This window comes from Eublepharis macularius, chromosome 11 (assembly GCF_028583425.1).
Source record: "Eublepharis macularius isolate TG4126 chromosome 11, MPM_Emac_v1.0, whole genome shotgun sequence".
Classification (NCBI taxonomy): domain Eukaryota; kingdom Metazoa; phylum Chordata; class Lepidosauria; order Squamata; family Eublepharidae; genus Eublepharis; species Eublepharis macularius.
The window spans coordinates 33,264,487-33,287,703 of NC_072800.1; the positions used below are offsets into that span (position 1 = coordinate 33,264,487).

At 42.2% G+C, this 23,217-nt stretch overlaps 1 protein-coding gene across 1 annotated transcript; it reads left to right on the top strand.

Annotated features, from left to right (window-relative positions):
* The first annotated feature begins 6,016 nt into the window (after window positions 1-6,016).
* CLEC3B (C-type lectin domain family 3 member B) lies at window positions 6,017-18,058 on the top strand. Its single transcript, XM_054991423.1, has 3 exons — window positions 6,017-6,234; window positions 12,688-12,786; window positions 15,677-18,058. The coding sequence occupies exons 1-3, from the start codon at window positions 6,132-6,134 to the stop codon at window positions 16,075-16,077; spliced, it is 603 nt and encodes a 200-aa protein (XP_054847398.1). The 5' UTR covers window positions 6,017-6,131; the 3' UTR covers window positions 16,078-18,058.
* The last annotated feature ends 5,159 nt before the right edge of the window (window positions 18,059-23,217 follow it).

Sequence of the window (23,217 nt, forward strand, 5' to 3'; positions counted from 1 at the left end):
TAGTTCCTGACGTTTCGCCAGCAGCTGTGGCTGGCATCTTCAGAGGTGTAGCACCAAAAGACAGAGATCTCTCAGTGTCCCAGACCACAGCAGAAGTCTGTATTTATATTGTTGCATTTCCTCCGCCCCCTGACCTTTTAAGACACTGAGAGATCTCTGTCTTTTGGTGCTACACCTCTGAAGATGCCAGCCTCAGCTGCTGGCGAAACGTCAGGAACTACAATGCCAAGACCACGGCAATACAGCCCGGAAAACCCACAACAACCATCGTTCTCCGGCCGTGAAAGCCTTCGACAATACATTAAACTTACACAGTTTGACAAGAGAATGGATCCACAACCACAGGCAATGGCATCAACATAATAACATAGTAATTATTACTATATCTGTGAGTAAGTGGATATTTCATACCACAACTGAAAGATGTCTTTTCTGTATTTGACTGCAAGTGGAGTTAAATTGGTGGTTCCACTTGTCACTTCAGGTAGCACTAACTTCCTGCAATGAAAATCTATTCCCGTGAATCTATTTCCCTACTATATACCAACTCAAAAGAAATTTCCATCAGCGAAGTTCTAGAAATTTTACTTATGCCTTTATTTTCAGTCTATTCAATTACTTTCTGTTCTCTAGCAGCTGACTGGTTCTTTCATAATACCCATTAGGAGTAGAGGAAGAGCTTAAGGTATTGTTTTTCACTTTGTAGTCCACCAAAGTCACTTCATATTTAAAAAAAATAGTTAATAATGATAAAAGCACCATGATGACACAAGGATAATTGTGATAAATAAGGAGAATCAAACTTTTAAAGGTACTTAAGTTTCCTTCCACCCTGCCCCCCAAATAAGAGGTAATGATTTACAATTGATTCTTGAATGTGAAACAGCTTGCTATGTGAAAACAGGGTTTAATTGAGAAGGAAGAAAGAAAAACTGAGAAACCAAAATAAGTACCTTGACTAGGCATTTTGGTCACCCTGGCACTGTGATTGCATTTATTTTTTTTTAAAATGGTACAAATTGCATCTGAAAAAAACAAAAAGGAACAGTGGGATGTAAGCATTTGCCAATGACATTGTCTGAATTTTCTATTGAAACCGAGTGAACAAATAATGGCAATTCAGACTAAAAGTCTAATGTGGGGCCAACCCAGTCTAAAAAAACGGTGCAGGACTAAAGAATACCCTGGAAGTAAACAGTCTGTGTCATGCTGCTAAGAAAAGGCAGGTCCACATTGCTGGCAAGATGTAGCATTTTCTGCAGAAATACACAGACACGTTGCTCCAGGCAACTGCCAGTTCACCCAGCCAGAATGGTTCTCTGTTCCTCAAATGGGCTTGATAACTATTTCTATTAAGGTTGGTGGAAAGTTCCATATATTGCTGCGCAGTTATTGCCACGTTTTCATTGTCATGAGTCCAACAGAGCAATAAAAGGAAACATCTGTAGGACACAGAGGCCAGATTTTGTCCCAGAAATATTTAATTGCTTTTTCTCCAAATATAGCATCCAAAAACTGCATGGACTAGATGAAAGATTTGAATAACTCCCTAGAGCTTAACAGAAAATAAGAAATAAGTCTGTTTAGTGGTTAAAACGCTTTGCTTTGTGTGTTGGCTATAGAAGTGTGTTCTAATCTAAACAATAGGAGCTCTAATGCAGATCAACAGGGTTGTAAAAATGCTTTTTTTACCTTATTTGTTCATGGAGAGTTGAGCAGTTATTGCTAAGGGAATCTTTGTTGTTGCAAATCTTCAGAACAATGGAGTCTTGTGACACCTTTAAAGACTAACAATTTTATAGTGAGCATACACTTTCATGCTGCATTCCATCAATAGAGATACATATGGACACGTTCCCAAGGGTACAAGTAGAAGGATGGAGGGACATTACAAAGCAAAACCAGTGGTCCAACATCCCAAGAATTTGGAATGCTACGTTACAGAGCACAGGTTTTTAAAAAATTCTGTTGAAAAAGAAAATGATCGAACTGGAATGATACGTTGGCAAAGTAGGGTACATAAACTGCAGCAATACTTGCTGAATATTTCAGTTACATAACCTATTTTAGTATTCCATTTTTATTTGTTAAAATATTTTATTCTATCTCCCCTCCTAGGCAGGTCGCAAACACCTACAGGGATGAATATATATATGTATACCTGTAATATACATACATACATACACATGGACACATAGAGACACACATACATATATAAACACGTTATATATAAACATAGAAAACATTACATACAGAAACATATTAAGAACAACCCAAATAATTGGCAGACCAACATAAAGAATAGCAGTGCTATCCATACACCCTTTGCTGTACACATTTAAGCTGAGGCCTTCTGAAAAGGACCTATTATCTCCTAAAAATAGGGATGCGGCAGATCGAAGAAAGCCTGCCACAAAACCAAAGATGAATAAGCACATCTGAAGAACTTGCTGGAAGAATGAAATTGGCACATGGATTCATATAGGTAAGGTGGTCTACAACCTTGGATTAGCAATGCAATGGAGTGATGAAAGAGTGCTGGATATTTCAGGCTGTTTACTGTGAAATCCATGCTAGATCTAGCCAGATTCTACATCAGCAAAACTGTTAAATTACTAGGTCATGCAGGAATTCATACATCCTTTTGCGCCTCAGAAAGACAAACAGTTGGGTGGGACAGACACAGCACTATTAGTGTTAGTGAATGATCTCCATCTGAATATAGGCAAAGGCTGTGCCTCCTTATTGCTCCTCCTGTATCAATCTGCAGCCTTGACTGAGTAGACCATGCCATCATGTTGAGGTGCTGAGAAACAGAAGTGGGCATCAAAGAATGTGCCCTGGACTGGTTTAAATCACTTCACATGGAGCAGACTCAAAGGGTTGCTGTCAGAGATCAGCTATCTCCAAAATGAGAACTATCTTGTAGGTTCCACAAGATGGAGAAGAAGGCTTTCAACGGCTGCTAGTGACAATAACTCAGCAAAGCCTCCGTGTAATGGAATGGCCATCTCTGTTATGCCCTGCTTGCAAACTCCTAGGAGCATCTATTGCAAATGGAATGTTGACTTTGGTCTCATTCAGCAAAGCAGTTCTTACTTTCTTGAGAGCTGACTTGTTATGAATATAATGCCATCTAATCTGTTATGGTGGTTAAGGCTGGTTTACATGCAGTGGCGCCAGCAAATTTATTTCAAATAGTTCTACCCTGCGTACCAAGCCACAGGAGTATTCTCAAGATGAATTGTACGGACAAGCTTTAGCTCATATTTGTTTGCTTTTGTCTGGAGGAATCAGGCATTATACCCCTACATGATCATTTGCAACTAAATTTCTCACAATCGCTGTCAAAGAGGGTATAATCAGGTTCACAGGGAGAGAAGGCAGCATGGTATAGCCTGAAGCTAAACGAGGTTGATACTTGGATGGGAGACCACCAAGGAGATTCTTTAGAGAAAGGCAATGGCAAACCATCTCTGCTTCTCACCTGCCTTGAAAGCACCTTGCTGGGGTTGCCATAAGTTGATTGCGACTCGTAGGGACACACACACTCAATCAAGTTCACATAGATTTCTGACTCACACACTGTCCATCATGCAATTGCAGGAAATTTGGCAGCATAGCCTAATGTTCAAATTCTGAATTAGCGATCTAGGTGATATGTTAGCCTTTTTGAAGTTCGGCGTTCCAGCTGGAGTTATGGGTTACCCTGCAATGCCCAGCAACCAAAGGTGAAATTCTTCAAATTAAATTAAATTACGCTGCTCTCTTAATTTGGCAATTCAGTAGACTGAAAAAATTGAAATATGTTTCTTGGAACTCCCTAATAAGATCCCACAGTTGCTTATTTTTTATTATTTAGAACCCTCAGAAGGAGGTCTTCAAGAATCTTCATCATAATTTTAACACCTTTGGAAATCACCCTTTCATTTAAAACATGAGCCTAGTCCATGCAACAGATTACTTGACACTACTGCATAACTATACAGTGCATGTAAACACACTTTATACTGAAACCAGTTGACCCATCAACCATTAGTTCCCCTCCTAGTCTATAAATGATCAATCCACTGAATTTTTCCTCAAGCACAATAACACACACACACACACACACACGGAACAATGGACCTGTAGAAAGCGAGGGTCAGCAGGTAGAACAGTGGGCGTTCCCAAGTAGGAGAGCACCGCAACAAGTGCAAAAAGGTTTTGGTGAAGGAAAATGGTGAGCTGATCTCTCCGAGGAGTGGAGTGTCATCATCACAGCTCAAAACTGGCGGAGGAGCGGCTCCAGCCAGCTAATCTGCCTGGATCAAAGGACAGATCATGAGCTTACCCGTCCGTATTTGGCATGACTGCTCCCAGAGGGGTTTTATTGCAGGGGCAGAGGTCTCTGCAGTTTAACTCCTGAGCAGAGCAACCTGGAATCCCGGGGGCCCACCTGCACTCGCAGCTGTGAATGACATGCAGGCAGGCGGGCAAGTAGAATGACTGGCTGAATCCCTTCCCCCACCAGACCTACGTTTTCCCCATAAGTTTTCCTTTTGCTGCAGGGGCAGGTAGGATTGTTTTTGAAAGGGCAGAGTAGTTGAATGGCTCACAGGATTGGGAGGGGGGAGCAATCTTAAACAGGTCTACTCATGTTATTCAGTAGTGCTCACTCCCAGGGAAATGTCTTTCAAATTGCAGTCTATGGTTGAAGTCTCCCTTCCAAACATTTTCAAAGCTGATAGATGGGGAAGGGAGGGGGTCTCTCTTTGCGAGGACCTGATTGGCAGGGGGAGAGAAGATGCACTCAAGTGCATTGGTTTCATTTCCTCCTCCTGTCAATGGAGTTAATTAATAACATATGGTCTCTCTCCCCTTGGGATCTGATTGCCGCAATTCAAGAAAATAAACTGCTGGGCTGTCCTGCAAGGTGAGCCTGCCCAGTACCAAAGGTATGAAACAAAATGAAACACACAGACTTTTTAGTGAAAGGGGCTTGTTTCAATTTCATTTCCTGGTTTTGGTTCAGCATTCTGGAAGCTGTTTTACTGAGCCGAACCAGCAAGTTGTCTGTGTAATTTTGGCTCATTTTTCTCCTATCAAGCATTCCTAACAGTACAAATTGGGAAACTGAAGAAATGAGAGTATAAATGTCAGGTTGGCTACTCTTAAATCTACTTGAATGACATGATCACAGGATCAAGAGCTTTTTGCTCTTTTTTAAAGAAGTATGCCTCTAGCCCTTTTCCTTGGAAACTTATAATGGCAAAGGTGTCCTTCCTTAACTTCTTTTTGTAGAGCTACTTCTTTTTTGAAATGTAACATGCAACTGTGGCTCACATAAAGGCCCATGTGTGCATCACATCCCCTGCCTGCCCTGTAGATCAAGCCATTTGACTAGGGTTGCCACATTTTTTGTGACAGTGCTTTACAATTTCTGTGACAGGCAGAATTTCAATAGGTACTGCCTGCCTCCACATAAATTCATCACCAAACTGGGACGGGAGACCCAATGTGGTGTAGTGTCATCATCACAGCTCAAAACTGGCGGAGGAGCGGTGTTGGATAAGGATTCTGGTTTAAATCCCCACGTAGCTCAAGAAGCTTAGGCCATGCATACTCTCTCAGCCTAACCTACTGCATGGGGCTATTGTGAAAGCTAAAGTAGGGGAGGGGGCTGCTCTGACTTCATTGAAGGAAGGGCAGGATGGAAATGTAGCAGAAATACTGCCCCTGCTGAATTTCTCTCTCTTATGCAACTCTCAGCCACTTCTACAGACAAACATTGTGACCTTATTTTGGAGTCTCATAAAATCCACTGGAAAGAGACTTTTGCCTTTAGTGATTTTGTTTGGCAGTCTGATGTAAGTTTAAGCAAAACCTAGGAAACAAAAGAAACATGCTAGTGCCTCTCCCCTCCCATCACCCCCTGTTTATAGGAAGAGAGTCAATGTTCTCTAAGCCCTCCGGATCCTGGATCTCCTCCAGCAATCTGTAAAATAACCTCCAGTCAGAGGAATGCAAGGGAAGAATCTGGAATGGTTTCTTGGCCAGACATTTTTGGTTAAAGCCTGTGCTCAGAAGGCTGGCTCAGGGCAGACCACATTGACTTCTGTTCCACTTGTTCCGAGTGCAGCAGGAGCAGAATGGCGTTCCGAGCAGCCTGCCTGATTGTGTGCCTTTTTAGTGTGGCCCAACTGGCAACCCAGCAAAGTGTCAAACTCAAGAAGAAACCAGAAAACAAGAAAGGTAAGAGATCTGGGAGGGCTGATCTTGCAGTTTCCGTCCGGTGGTGATCATTCTTTTATAAATCCAACTTTGTGACATTCACTGACGATTTATATATTCTTTGTTTTAATATATTGTTATATAGAATAGACAACACACACAAACCTCTGCTGTTGCTTGAAAATGATGACATCCACTTACAACCATTCCCTAAGAACAGTAGTTGTAATTTGTAAGTTTTTTGTGTGTGTTGCACACACCAGTAAAGAAGTGGACTTTTTGCAAGTGTAAATCATTTTTTTCTGCCCCTCTTGAAACCCATGTCTGAAAAGATCTCAGTGGGGAATCTCATTCTGTCCTGGGGGCAGCATGGTTTGCTCTGTGCTGAAATGGCTGCTCTCTATCTGATTTCTAATTTATTTTTCAGACTGCTTTTCTGCCAAAAACGTGGCTTCCAAAGCAGCTTCCGTGAATCAAAATCACACATGACAAATGAACTTAACTACAAGACAGGCATTGAGAAGGGGATTCTTAGCTGGATGTTGGGCTCCAGCTTTGTGGAGGAGCACCACATGGTGTCCTGCCTTCCCTCGGATGGCCTCGCTGAAGTCAACTGTCAGTTACAGGGAGGGAGCCTGTCAGCGGTATCTGAATCCAGGTGTGAGGGAGGAGTGCCTGAGCAAATAAGCTGACCCGGAAAAAAGTGGGAATTGAAGAAACTACTTTAAGAAGTTTGATGTGGTTTCAAGAAAGGACTGAAATATTTAATGAGAGCCTGATAGCAGCTAGTTCATCTGTTTGGTGAAGCCAACTTTGGCCTTTCAATGTCAAAATTAAACAAAGATCGAGTGCAATTTAAAGTCTAACCGTTTATTTTACTAGATCTAGAGGAGTTAGCCGTGTTAGTCTGTAGTTGCAAATTAGTAGAGTCCAGTAGCACCTTTAAGACTAATCAACTTTATTTTAGCATAAGCTTTCGAGAACCACAGCTCTCTTTGTCAGATGCATGGGTAGATGCCAAACATTCCTTCTCTTCTGCTAGATACCCCTGTGGAGTGCAACATCAAAAAAAAATCTGAGTGTAACGTCAAAAAAAATCTCTATTTTTTTGTGGGACACCGCTGGAGATGGGCACGAACAGCAATATGAACTAAAAAAACCCACGAACAGCCCAATCTGCTGTTCGCGAACGAGCTGTTCGTGAGGCCCCATTCTAAACGAACAGGTGGTCGTGGCAAGCCTCGTTCGTTGCTGTTAGTCAAGCCTGTCTTGACCTGTTAGTCAAGACAGTCTGTTAGTCAAGACAGTCTGGCACCTGCAATCAATTCCCATGGCAATTTTGGGTTTTGTATGATTATGTTTATGTGGAATGGGTTTTGTATGGTTATGTTTTAAGTTAATGTGGAATAAATTTATTATAAAAAAAAATTCCCATGGCAACTCAGGCAGGGATTGTCTGAACTCTGACTGAACTCCTGCTGTTGCCCTGGAAACCCCAATCTAAGCCCAATTTAGCTTGATAGGCAGGTCTTCCTTCCAAGTGTGGACTGGAGCTCCAAATTTGTTACAAGAGGAAAAGACCAGGGGGGAGGGGGGCTCCCAGCTCTGGCATTCAGGGAGAGACAGCTGCTGTTAGAGAGACAGGGTGAGTGCATTGGAGCTTGAATTTTCTTTGTGTGTGATGGGATAGGGATCTACCCCTTCACGTTCCAGGACTGCTGCCAGGCTCTGTGGCCAAGCTATTATTTATTATTGGTACATTTACTGCTGCCTGCTCAGGTAGGGTTTCTGGGAGTGGTGCAGTAGGGATCTTGATGGCTGGAGGAGAGCCTGCTGGCCCCCATGAACAACGAACATGTTAGTGACAGGAACATGTTTGTCAGTGTTCATTGTTCGTAGATGGCAACGAACAACAAACACCATGTTCATTTTTTTTCTGTTCGTGCCCACGTCTAGTCACCACCCACTTCTTCAGATAGATGGGTGATGGAAAACTGTATAGGGGAATTTTTATGGAGCAGGTTCAGCTAATTACTAATAGCACCTCTATTTATGGAGCTGGTACCTGTTACATTTATATCTAAGACCTTCCTCGAAGGAGCTCAAGGCCCTCACACATGCTCTTGCATTTTGTTAGCATTGTTATGGGAATGGAATTTCTTTTCTGAAATATTCTTTCTATAGCTTCTTCCCTTGCAGGATTTTTTTTTTATGTTACACTTTGCAGTGCTGGGGGGGGGGGGTCAGTGTTCATACCACACATACCATCAGAGAACCCCTTTGAATTCAAAAGACTGCAGTCCCCCCTCAAGGCCTGCTTTGCTATGACGATCAACAAGTCCTAGGGGCAGACACTGAAGGTGGCAGGAATTGACTTGAGGGAGGATTGCTTCTCACATGGGCAGTGGCCTGCTCCAGAGTGAGTTCACCCAGCAGCCTGGTGATCCTAGCACCTGAAGGGACAACCACCAATGTGGTCTACAAAGAGGTCCTTCAGGAGAAAAAAAAATGGTTGTACATATTTTTCGCTTTATTTCTTGCACTACAATATTTTCCTTTTAAAAATCTCTTCAATAAATGTTACATTTCAAAATTCACTTAATCAGTTTTTGTTATCAACACGCTTCGCTTTATTCAAACACTTTTATGAAGCTTGACTACTATGCTATTATACTACAAAACGAACTCAACACACACCTCCTCGACAAATCAAAAAATGTTACATACACATAAATATTATAACTGGATTTAAAGTAGTTAAATACCGTAGTGAAGCACGGGCATCAAGCTAGTTACCTATAAAACTAGGTTGGAGATATCTCTCTGAACATGTAGATCTCATGGCATTCATATATTTTAGACTGATGCCCTTAGTTTAATTAAATGCCTTGCTGTTCAATGTCTCCTGATCCTAAGGTCACTCTTAACATTATCTGAAATATATTGTTAATCTTACAGACAAAGATAATTATACATTTGCATCAGCAGCCAAAATGTGTGGTACAGAAAGAACTGGACCATCTTTAACTTCTCATTGGTTCAACAGAAAATAAGTCTATACTATTGGAAAATAAGTCTATATTAACATAGCAGCATGTGGCCAAATCTGCAGATACTTAAATTTGCAGATCAAGGCCAAGTTAATAGATGGGAGATTTTTTTCCCCAAAACTTGTCCCCCCTCCCACCCCCAGACTTGCATAAAAATCTGAAACCTTAAGAAAAGAGAAGGGGGTTCCAAAAAACCTAAGAACATAGAGCAGTTGTCTGCACTTGCACAGACAACAGTCTCCTGGGAGCCTCCTCATTCCTGCCAGCTGTTGAAAGTCAAACTCAATGTGATGGTGTCCTCATGGGGGGCCACACCCACCCACAGCTGTTTTGCCATTTGAAACAGCACAGGGAAGGGAGGAAAGAGCTATGTGTAATGGGCTGGATCAGGATCAGGTCCTTGCAGCATTTTATAATCCCTTTAAAATGGCAACAGCAATCTCATGGCAGCTGTGAAGATGCCATCATATTTAGTTCGACCCTGAAGTAGCCTCACTGGAAACGTGTGGACTGGCTGGGTGAAGCTCCGATGCCCCCAACACCACAGAAATAGCCACTGAGGTGGCAGCACTGGAAGCAGATTTGTGAGTAGGAGGGGTTGCCTATGCTCCCCCCATCCTCCCCCCACCACTTAAACTGCCACTGAGGTGGCTGTGCTGGAGGTAGGTGGGTAGACAAGGAGGGGAAACCTCTGCTGCCTCCTCCCCCTGCTGCCAAAATGGACACTGAGGTAGGCAGCCAGAACATTGGAGATGGCCGGGCAGGCAAGCCAAGTCTCCCTTCTCAACTTCCTCAGAGGGTCATCAAGCTGGAGCTTCTGCCTCCACCCCATTCCCTTTTGTTGCCACTGCAATGTAAAACAGACAACTGGGCAATTGAGTGTGTGAGTAGAGGAGTGGCGGGGGGTATATGGCTGGGCAGCCAGAGCAGTGGAGAGGGAGGATGGCCAGATAGGCACAGCACTGGAAGGAGGTGGGTGAGTGAGCCAACCCCTCATAAGTCTCACAGGGAGGGGGAGACAAAAGAGAGGAAGTGAAAGAGAAGGGGTTGGGGTGACAGAAAGAGAGGGGCATGAGTGACAGACAGAGGAGAGGAAAGGGAAGAGGATAGGATGCCCCTTCCCTGTAAGTGGCATTCTTGTGCCAGCCACAAAGATGCTGTCATGTCTTGTTTGGCCCTCAGTGTTGTTAAATAAGACCAAAGGAGATGGCACAGAAAAAAACTTCTTCCAGACAGCAAGGACTGTATAAGCTAACCTCATCCTAAGTTATAACAGAATCAGGTAACTGGCAACGCTGAACAGATCCTGGGGGCAACTAGAGCACAGATTAATATCAAACAGGGATAAATATTGTCATGAATTATTTCATTTGAACAGAGCACTGGAAATTAGATGTTTCCTAGAATATGTTTTGATTAGAGGAACCAACATAATAACTATGACTAATGTAGAACCCATTCCGTTAATTGAATAATGACTAAATGAGCCAATAATACACCTCCTCCTTCTGCTTTGTTTTTCTCTTCAAAAAACCCTTTGAATTCTCACAGTTTGTACTCATGGGGACAATTACTTAAGCATCATCATCTACAAAAACAGAGAGATCCAGAAGAAAAACATAGACCCAGAGGAGTTAGCCGTGTTAGTCTGTAGTAGCAAAATAGAAAAGAGCCCACTAGCACCTTTAAGACTAACCAACTTTACTGTAGCATAAGCTTTCGAGAACCACAGCTCTCTTCATCAGATGCATCAACCCATGGCAGAAGAAAAACATGGCATTGGAAGCTATCCAAGCCAGCAGCCAAGAATGACATAAGATTATATCATTAAGGTGGCCAAATTTAAGGATATTGGGATTCCATTTCTAAACAGTTTTGAAAACTTTATAATGCTGTATGTCTCCTATGTGTCTCCCAATAAGGGACGGTTCTAAAACATAATTCTATGCAGCACTTGTTTTTCTAGTTATTTACTGCATTATACCCCACCTGCCTCCCCCATGGGGACCCAAAGTGGCTTACCTCATTCTCCTTGCCCCCGTTTTATCCTCACAACAACTCTTTGAGGTAGATTAGGCTGAGTGTGCATGACTGACCCAAGTTCACCCAAGCAAGCTTCTATGGCAGAATGGGGACTTGAACCTGGATCTCCCAGATCCTAGTCCACCACTCCAGGGCATGTACCACATGGGTTTATACAGTCAGTTGGCTTGCATTAACAGCCTCTTAAATTGTTTCACTCTTTGCTCTGTTTACATGATCAAAAGGCAACAAAGCATTCCTTAGTTGTGCTCACAGAACATGTGAAGAAGGACCAAGGAGATTCTGGTTGGGAGGGAGGAAGGATGAAATCAACATAGGCTGTATCCATGCATTGATGGATAATGTGCTATTGTTGTGCTGTGCAATTATTATCGTTGCAATTATTTGCAACTGGGTTTTTTGGCTACACAGTTGCAAATGGTTGGCAATAGTGCCAATTTCTAACACGTTTCACAGCAGACTGGGGATCCTATAACAACAACAACATTCAATTCATATACCACCCTTCAGGACAACTTAACTCCAACTCAGTGCAGTTTACAAAGTATGCTACTATTATCCCCACTACAAAACACCCTGTGAGGTGGCTGGGGCTGAGGGAGCTCCTAGAAGCTGCGACTGACTCAAGGTCACCCAGCTGGCTTCAAGTGGAGGAGTGGGGAATCAAACCCGGTTCTCCATATAAGAGTCCTGCACTCTTAACCACTACACCAAACTGGCTCTCGATCCTAGTATCTGGATCCTAGTCCAAAACTCTAACCTTTACACCATATTGGATTTCCTTCCTTGGGATTAATAAGAAAGCCCTATTGTGTCCATTGAAACTAAAGAAAGGTTCACAATCCAGTATAGCTCCATTAGCGTTGCTAAAAATGGCTTGCTGTGGTGACCCAAAGCAGAGATTTCTTGAACATGTAACAAGACTTAAGCAATAACGTTGCAGGAAAAATATCTGAGGTGCTAAGATCATGAGTTCTATGCAGCATACAATATTATGTGAATTATATCATGGTGCAAGATTAATGTATAATAGTGTTCCTGAATCTAAAATAGAGATGATGATAGATCGTAAAAAATATGCAAAGGGATGAGGGGCGGGGAAGAGACTGCAGAGAGAGAGAGTGAAAAAAATACAGTTGGGATTACCAGTTTTTCAACTGGCCTCTGAAGAGGTATTAAGCAACAAACTGCAAGTAAGGGTTTTCACAGCACAGAAATCAACCTTCTTATCCCATGTAATAAACATGGAATCTACTAGTTCCTTTTTAATTTGTTATCGTATGTTGAATCATCAAGAAGGGAGGGATCTCTTATGCCACGCATCATTCTGATTGCCTTTGTGACACAGACATCCTCATTTATTGCTTTGTTTGCTCAATAGATGTGGTGAGCCTCAAGATGATCGAAGACCTGAAGGAACAGCTAGACAACATCTCCCAGGAGGTGGCTCTTCTAAAAGAAAAACAAGCACTTCAAACAGGTACCCATCTTAATGTTCGGACCACAGAACTGACTCACCTTATGGCAGGAGTATAGAATCGTGGCAGATATGGTGACTGAGATATTTGCTCAGCATAGAGACAAGCAAATTTGGGGGGGTTATGTTGCCTCATTTGGAGGTTTATGTTGCTGATTTTAAATTGAGATGCTTTGATTACGATTTGTAAGTTACCTTGAGTCAAGAGAAAAGGCAGAATATAAATATTTGAATAAATAAACATGCTTAGCATGACAGGGCACATTTATCTGAAGAGGTCTTCTGTGGGTAAGAGACTCAACAAAGGGGTTGCAATAGTCTATAAAGCCATCATTTTGGGATGATTTTTAAAGTTTTGGATGCTGGTACACAAGTAAGAGAGCTAGGGAGACCTCCCAGCCCCCCCTCTTTGCTGCCTGGCACTGCTCAGTGGGGCAACAAGGGAAAAATTGCCGGAAAGTGACGTTGGACCAATAGTGCAATACCACTTCTGGCAAATACCCATATCATGGGCTTATAGTTTTGACAAATCCCTAAGCATCACACTGGCATCATGTCAGCTATGTGAAACCACTTCTGGGTGACACTGGACATCAAGGCATCATTCCCCCCACCCCCACTTTTAGGCATGCCAAGAGAAGCAGAAAGATGGTCAAGTCCACTGAGCAGTGGAGAAGATTCCTTTTTAGCACAAGGAGGTTCAGGGACTCTGATTTCTCCTTCTCCTGTCGTGTGGCTTCCTGTCACATACTTCTAGTTCATTAGGTCTCATTCTGCTATCTAAAGAAGTGAGCACCAAGAACAGTTCAGGGAGGGAGTGCTGCTTTTTTCACTGGCTTAGATGAAAAAATGGGGCATTTGGGTGAGAACTGAAATATTTTCTCTTTTGGAATGGGTGAAATTCTTAAGACTCATTCAGCCACAAAAGAAAGGGGGAAATAACTCCACTCTCCCATCCTCCCTACACCATTTCAGCTTGGGAAAATGGAAAAAGGGGAAGGTTGGAGCCCCTCCTCTTGCCACGCTACAGTTCTGAGCCAAATCTGGCTCTCCCTCATTTTTAAAGAAACATTCCTCACAGCTGCTCTTCAGCTGGAAGGGGGGAAAGTGAATCGGATTTGGGAAACCTTAAAGAAGGTAATGTTTGGTTTCTCTTCTAGGCATGGCAGAACTATGTTCAAAGGCCCATTTAGTTATGATGCCCATCTTGTGGCCTCCAGCAAGTCAGCTCATCCTCTGTCATGTGGCATAAAACTGCTGATCCTTTGAGGAATGATCCAGTGTCACTATAATAAACACACTGCCTGTCAGTGGAATGAGTTCAGAACTTCAGACCCATGCTCAGCCATGCAGCCCAGGGCAAGTCACTCACTACATCTCAGCCTAATCCATAACATAGTAGTTGCGAGAATAAAATGAAGACTGTGACCTGGACAGGAGGAGTACAGAGGGCTTAGCCCCCAATTCTGCAAAGCACAACCAAACCACATTCCCTTCTTCTCAAGTCCCTCATTGCACTGGAGAACATAGCTGGGGGACAAGAGATTCTTTTTAGGCATACCACTTTGCTGGAGAGGGGAAGTTCACACCTTAAAAAATAGTAAAGAAGGAGAAGAACATTCCAATGAAATGGCACGGATATTGGATATTATTGTCAGGGAGTGGGCAACATTGCTCATGATTTTTTTAAAAGTAAAAGATTAGATAAGAAAAGTTATTAAGTTTGAATAGTGCGGTGGGAGATAATTCTATCACTTACAATTAAATGAGTAGAAGAAGCTGTATTGTCAACATTATCATCACAGGCACCGTCCAATAAGTTCCTACGTAACAAAAAACTATCTTGGGAAGCAATGCATATTGCAAGCAAAAATATTATGGTTGTCTCATTTCCTGCCGCAGAAGCACCGTCTTCAAGAAAAGGCGTTCCACCTGTTGTAACGACTGAGAAACAACTGCATGTTCTTCTGTATTAAAAAGCAATTGTATGGATTACTGTTGTTTAAAGAACGCAAAGAACTCTCAGTTGCAAAGCTGAAATGCAGGCTTGGCTTCCTTGCCTCTCTGAGAGTGTCATCCTAAATAGAGTTACACCTGTCTACACCCATTAATTTCACTGTGTTTAGAAGGGTATAACTCTGCTTAGGATGGCACTGTAATTTGTTTATTGTAGAACAAATCTATGACTTAAATATGGTTTGACCACGATGGTAGGAAGGCCACAAATTCCTAGTATTTTATTTATTTATTTATGTCATTTATAGTCCACCTTTCTCACTGAGACTCAAGGTGGATTACATCATGTGAGATTAGTACAATCAGTATTGGGAACATTTCCTAACAGTATCAAGGACATTTCTATACAGAATTAAGGACATTTCCACAACAATGTCATAGGATTTTATAAAGACATAGCATTAGCAAGGATCCAATACAGAGGTGAAGAATTGCTGAAACAGAACATAATCAATTCTAGGACTGACATTAGATAAGACAGAGATGTTCCACCAGGCATATGGTGGAGGCTAATTTTAGCCCATCATTGCCGAGCCTTCTACCAGTCTCCCTTTACAAAGGGTATGGAGAGTCCACTCCCGCTGGTTTCCCCGAAAGGGGCACAGCATTTTATCTGTTTTTATAATTGATTTTAAGTTGTATTTTAATCAATGTTGTACCTCGCCCTGAGCCTGCTTGTGTGGAGGGCGGGTTAAAAATAAAATAAATAAATAAAATAAATAAACATGAAGTACAGGTAGTATAAGAGTACATATTCGAGCATTTCACATTTCACAGGACCAGAACTAGTTGGATAGCTAGAATCAACTGGACTGTATTGTTATTATTATTATTCCATTTCTAATGACATCTTTTGTCTTTCTGTGTCCCTTGTTAGTGTGTCTGAAAGGCACCAAGATCAATCAAAAGTGTTTCCTGGTTTTTTCCAATGCCAAGACCTACCATGAAGCCAGTGAAGACTGTATCTCTCAAGGTGGCACCCTCAGTACCCCCCAAACAGGAGATGAAAACGATGCTCTCTATGAGTACATGAGGAAGAGCATTGGGTCTGACGGGGACATCTGGCTTGGTGTTAATGACATGGCCATTGAAGGAAGATGGGTGGACATGACAGGCAACAACATTGCCTACAAGAACTGGGAAACTGAGATCACCACCCAGCCTGATGGTGGGAAGTTGGAAAACTGTGCATCCTTATCAGGGGTTGCCATTGGCAAGTGGTTTGACAAGAGGTGCCGAGATAAGTTGCCTTATGTGTGTCAGTTCATGATTGTTTAAGAGGAAGGCTCAGGGTGGGGAAAAGAAGATTAAAGCATTCCATTTAGCACCTGGAATAGATCCCTGTGTGTGTATGTGCATGCAAGCACACACACCCCTGCAAAGAGTTTGTAGATACAATTATATAGATAAATTTTGGAGCAGATAAAATCATGACTTGGAAATTGGTTAAAATGAATTTGCTGAAGCTGTCTCTTAACTGGCCAGCGTCAATTTGGTAGCAGCTGCGTTGTTCTCGCGTTATAGATATATATTTTTTTACAACTGAAATGTTATCGAGTAGGATCTCATGATTCCCATTCCACTAAGTGAGAAGTCTTGCTCCAGTCAAAGAGGCTCTTCACTTAGCAGAAGGGAGTTGACAGACCTGAGCAACAAACTTGGACAAAATATCGGCTGTTTCCACACCGGCCTCCGGAACACTGCACAAAACACATGGAAGATAGCATCTTCTTGCATGAAATCGCACCAGGAAGACACTATCATCCAGGAATTTTGCGCGACATCGTGTCTTCCTGGCGCAATTTTGTGCGAGAAGATGCTATCTTCCGTGTGTTTTGCACAACGTTCCAGAGGCCGGTAAGTCGTGTGGAAACAGCCATCATATTACCGTACTTGGGACTAATTTGTTTGTTGTTCTATGTACATTTTCCTGTAGTCCCCTCTTCCTTCTTGCACATTGTACCAAACGAAGCCAGCTTTTGCTGATTATTGTCCATTAGGCTGAACGGCTGAAAGTGCTTATGTTTCATGTTACACCTTTCTTATGGTAAAATCGTTAGCCCACATCCACCTACTTAATATCTTTTGCACTACTAGAATCAGTTGTGTACAGCCTAATTTATTGTACCAGGTAATGCAGGCATAATGAAGGGGAGTCAGAGGAGAACCAATTAGGGATTTCACTGTTTTGCATACTCTAAAGCCAAAACACACTTTGGCATATACTGGACTGAGCTCCTATGTTTCTGAGCTACAGTAATCTTCTCTGAGTGAAAACATAAAGCAGTTATTTGGGAAGGCAGGAAAATTTGGACCGCTACACGGGCCATCAGCAGTAATGCTGTTATTGCATCAGAAATGAAAAAAACCTCTGGAAGATGCTGGAGCACCAACTGATGTAATATCCTTTCAAATAAGCAAAAATGGTTTAAAGGGAAGGCAACTATGTTTCTGACTAGAGGTGGGCACAAACCAAAATACGAACTGAAGTTCGTCACAAACTGCGCTGGTTAATAATTTGTGAACCGGCGGTTAGTGGGAGCTCATTTCTCATGAACTGTGACGAATTTTAGCCCGGTTCACTTGGTTTGTATTTCGGTTTGTCACTTCAGACATCAATCAGTTTCCTATGCAATGGGGGCGATGGGCTCTCTGCAGACCTTCTGCTGACCCAGAAGCGACATTTTCACAAACCGAATGAACCTGTTCATGAACCAGGGCAAGTTCATGAAAGTTTGTGGTTCGTGGTTCATGAAACGCAATGAATCACAAACTGCATGTTTGGAATTTTTCTGGTTCGTGCCCATCTCTATTTCTGACCTTTCCCCTGTTGAGATGAGAATATCTGTGCTGTCTCCTGATCTGAGTGAACTGAACTACCCAGTTCAAATTATGTCTTTTTAGTGTATGCTGGTCATTTTCACACATGGACTGCTTGTATACACCAAGGGGGGAAATCTCCATTTGTTCAAAAGGAAGTACATGCAGATCAGCTTCCTCCACTTAAATAAAGAGGAACAGAAACATGGCAACTCTAGTGTTTGGAACAGATTGATGAACTGGGGCAACTGTTCTAAAATCCACTGAGAAAACATATTAGTTGGCTCATTTTACAAACCATCACATAATGTGCAAGTATTGTTAGATTTTTATAGAAGGTTGGCTAGAATAGAATAATCTAAATGTGCTTATGCCTAAAACAATCTCTACCAAACTTTCTGTTGAAATTTACCATAGAATAAAGAAATAATGGCTTTTACCAGAGTGGCGTCAATCCATTGTAAGGGATCATCTTCTTAAGTTTCTAAGGCGTCCTTCAAAGTAATTGGACATATGGAAACAGAAAGAATCCAACTGCACAGTGCTTGTTCTATTGTGATAGGAATGCCCCCCACAATATGTAGCCTGTCCACTTTCCACACCCTAATCATAGAACGTGAATGAGGGTTATTATCAGAGGACATGAATGAGTCTTAGGTAGAGGTCTTTCACATTACTTCCTATTTGGCCCTTTTTATTGGAGGTGCCAAGGACCATACCTGAGACACTCTGTGTACCAAACAGATGTTCTACCACTAAGCCACATCCTCTCCAGGAAAGCACATGCATAATGTTCTTAGAGTCTGATAAAAACTCTTAACATCTATGGAATGAGGCTTCAGAGCTTGCAAACAGGGCACTCAAGAACCCCAAATGGAGGCTGGTTCTTTAAACTTATGACATTAATGCACAGAATCTGTTGTTTCACAATTTATTGACAAACCACTATTTGATAACTACCATTTGGCATTCATGGTTATCTAAGGTCAGTTATATAACTTGTAACATCACAATAAAACAGCTGTTAGATTAAATTAATGTCAATTTAGAACTGTGGAAGCAAATTATGCGAGTTCCCATTTGAGCAATCATAACAGCAATTTCCAGTCCAATCAGCACATGCAGGATGTGTCTCTTATGACTTCAGTGCTTCTGATAAATACAAACTTGTATATCAATTTTCTGTCAATCTCTTTGGCTCCATGACCTGACCTGAACAGCCCAAGCAAGTCTGATCTCAGAAGCTAAGCAGGGTCCACCTTGCTTAGTAACTGGAGGAGCATCTTCCAAGGAAGAGGCAGGCAATGGCAAACTACCTCTGTTAGTCTCTTGCCTTGAAAACCCCACCAGAAGTCACCAGAAGTCAGCTACGAGTTGTAGCACCTTTGGCTCCATGGTCAAAGCGGCACAGGGTACAAATAGATCTGCTTGAAACTTCACTATTTTCATAATTTTTTGCTTTTTATTTATGGGCAAGAGCTACTCAAACATGAACATTAAATAACAACAACAACAACATTCAATTTATATACCGCCCTTCAGGATGACTTAACACCCACTCAGAGTGGTTTACAAAGTATGCTATTATTATCCCCACAACAAAACACCCTGTGAGGTGGGTGGGGCTGAAAGAGCTCCTAGAAGCTGTGACTGACCCAAGGTCACCCAGCTAGCTTCAAGTGGAGGAGTGGGGAATCAAACCCGGTGACAAAACAGAAAAGCTGACAGCAGACAGCAGACATGCTAGTATTAAAAACTACTTGGATGTCTGAAATGCAGAGTATCTCATAAGAGAAGCATGGTTGGACCAAACCAATGGGAAGTCTAGCCCAGCAGTGACCAAGCAGAGATCCCAGAAGGTCTGCCCCGTCATTCTCTCTGCAGGGTATTCAGAGGCCTACTGCCGCTGAACATGTAGGTTTGATTTATCCATCACATCTAATAGCCATTGATGTCCTCCATATTCAGATGGACCTGTCCTCCATGAATCAAGTAACTGCCTCTGCTCTATCCAAACATTCCTTTATTTCACCCATTTTCTGTGGTTCCCTTTCGTTTTATTGTTCAAAGCTTCTTGTTCTATGCAATGAGTAATTAAATTGTAGGATTCGTTGCCAGAGGATGTAGTGATGGCCACAGCAGGGATGCCTTCAAAAGACGATTAGAAAGATTTGTGGCTGTGAGCCATGATGAAGGGAATCTCCATATTCAGAGACAGCAAACCTCTGAACAGCAACCCTAGGAGGCAACATCAGGGGAAAGTCTTGGACTCTATGGTCTGTTTGTTGACCTTCCATGGCAACTGGTTGGCCACTGTGTGATTCAGGATGCTGGTCTAAAAGAATCTCTAGTCTGATCCAGCTGAGCTCTTTTTATGTTCTCATGATTTAAGAAGCATCCATCTTTGTCTCCAAAGGTAGCACAGCAAGAGAAATGAAAAGGGAAGAAAGAGAAGTGATGACAGAAAGAGAACTGCAAGCCCTTGGTGAGGGACATCTGGGCCCAGGTCAGAATTCTGTGGCATTTGCTGCCAGCAAAGCATACAATAAAATTCGATGGGTTTGTCAAGAGCCCTGGCTGCACTTCAAATAGTTCAGGTGGCAATTATCCCAAACAAATGGTTCCCAGCTGCTCAGAACTGGCACAGGTCACAGTTTTAAACCACATGGAAGTACTACCATACTGAAAGATGTATGAGAAAGACAACATTAGCTGTCAAGTCCTCCATCTAGGTTAATCATTAGGCTAATATTGTGTTTTATCTAGGTGCCAAATGGAAGCCAACGCTCTCCAGACCAGACATTGCTATTTCCAACACTCTGCTCAGGACTACTGCTTCCTTTGTACTTGAACCTTTTTTTTTTTTTACTGACATAAGGCCACAGTAGACCTGATGGTGTCCACAAGTCCAACCCCATGGACGCCACCACCATTTTAAACTCTGCTGAAATGATTTAAAAATGGTGTGATGGCCTCGTTCTGATTGGGCCTACAGTGTGGCAGGCGAGTTCCTCCTCACTCCTTTTAAAATGCCAAAACAACTGCACCACACGCATACCTCATGGCTTTTTGGCACCTGAGAAGGAGCAGAGGGAATCAGAACATCTCATCCTGCTGTGCTTTAGGCCTTTGCACCATTTTAAAATCATCTCAGTAGGCTTTAAAATGGCAGCAGGGCACTGTCCTGTCTAACTTGGCCCTAAGTGTTACAACTAGTTGCACAATGGGTTAGATCTTAGCTTAGGCTGGTCTTTGCCACTCACAACATTCTTGAACAGGGTACAGTTGTCCCACACAGGTGCTGTCCAATAGAATTAGTGGATACAAGAGATACATTGATGCCAGCCTCTATATGCTTGTGTGAATGCAGCTGAGGAGAGAGTAGATGCTTGACTCTGATGCTGATTTAAGACTTGGGTCTTAAATCAAAGCCATATGCAGTTTTGGAAGGACATTTAAAAGAATTCTTACAGTAGGAATGCTTTCAATTAGATTTTATGATGTAGCAGTAAATAAAGCACCATCTGTTCTTTTAAAACCCTCCAGAACCGGACTATTAAGCTGCTAAAGCTCTTGTTATGGACTAACAACCTTGATATTAATCAATCTCAGTTAGTCAATTAAATAAAAATAATGTCTCACTTCAGGTGATATTTTAAGGACACTTAATAGATATAACAGTTTATCTTTACTAATTTAATGCTAGCCTCTTCAGTTCAGGTAAGAACTTCAGCACTGTCTTACTTGATCGGAAAAAGGCTGGCTTGGACACCGTAGCTAAGCCACTAGCTCTCTAGCAGTGACCAAGCCAAGGCCTTGGGAAGTTCGCAATTTTTTTTCCAAGCCCTATTTGGATAAAACAGTATCCAGCAATTAGCAATATACTGCTTTGAGTAATGGAGGCTCCATTTTTCCTTATTTCCTAGAATTTATTTGTCTGTTCCTGTTTTGTTTTAATCTTAGTCTAGGAACCATCTGGGTTGCTATATGCCTGCTGGGGGCACAGATCTCCTGCGGCCAGGGGGCCTTGCTGGCCAGCACTCCAGTGGTCAACAGAAGAAAGCAAAAAAAAATAATATGCTGTAACCTATGGCCTAACATCACTTTCATAGAGTTTTTGGCAATTCCTAGAGAGGCATGATATTACTTCCAGGTTTTCTCTGGAAGGGATGTCAAGCCATCTCTTATGGCTACCTCTTTATTTCCCCCAGCCTCCAGTCTCCCACTAGTTGCCAAGCTCATCCTGGCAACCCTACACATCATAGATGTGGCTGTCTCAATATAAGGCAGCTTCATAAGTTTAACTGTATGGAATTACATCCAAATTGTACATAATCTCAGCTTCAGCACATATACCATACAGCAAGATGCAAAATGAATTTTTTTGCAGAATACAAAGTCATTGCTCTTAATTTGTAAACAGATGGAACTTTCTGACCCAGATTTCTTCCCCATGCCCAACAGGAAAAGAAGAACTGTGAATTTAATTTTGCTGTAGACGTAAGTCTGACACATGTCATTTTAAGCCTTGGGATCTGGGAAAGTTTCCACCAGACTCTGGCAAAGTTTGGAACCAAATAAAAACAGTTTGTTCTTCCAAAGATCTAACCAAAGGTCCAAGCCCTGGTTTACTCTCCAACATGAGACATGTGGGTGCCTCTGAGCCAGATTTGAGAAAGCACCCTATTTTCTACAAGTCCTTATTTTTGAACAGCTTTGAAATAGTATTTAAGAGGATAGCTAGGCAGCCCTAACGCAGCTACTTTTGGCAAGCACCTCTGATGCTACAACATGTAGGCTGCTTTGAACCAGGTTTTAGGAAATCTTCCAGATATAACATTATGTCTTCTAAACATGTTAAAACAAATGTTTCTACTAAACACCAAGGCATGCAATGAATTAGGTGGGTGTTGTCTGATACTATGACTCACCAAAAAAAAAATGGCAAAAATTTTTCTATGACTGATATAACCTATTTAAGGTTGTAAGACCACTGTAAATGATCATTTAATCACTGTTATCCTAAGGGGGGGGGCAAGTCTAAGCTAAAGTGTGTTGAATGAAACAGTATTATTATTGTTCCTGAGATGGGGAGACAGGGAAACAGCACAGTATATCATTATGATAAATGGGATATAGTTATTTTTGGACATTACCTCTAGAGAGACATCATTATTTAATATTTATGTAGCCCATCTCAAGATTCATATTAGTCCACACTCATTATCTAGATGTTAATAAGAGAACAGTTGGTTACCTCAGCGGAGTGGAGGGCAATCTAAGCTCCCCTCTGTCTGGAGATCAGGGGGCGGGGCCACCAGCCACGTGACCATTTTCTCCGAGGGCAACCCACTGAGTTCCGCCACCTGTTTTCCCAGAAAAAAAGCCCTGCTCAAAGCCCTCTCTCATTGACCAAGTCAGGACACATGAACATTGGTTCCCGCCTTCTAAGGAACTACATGCCCCTTTTGGGTTGTTATTTTTGAGCCGCAGTGCAGCAGAAAGTTTTATAGGTACCACCAACGTGAGCATCAGCTTATACCCAAGGTTCTTTGCAAGTTCATGGTTCAGGGATTTCCCCAACCTACAGGCCATTAA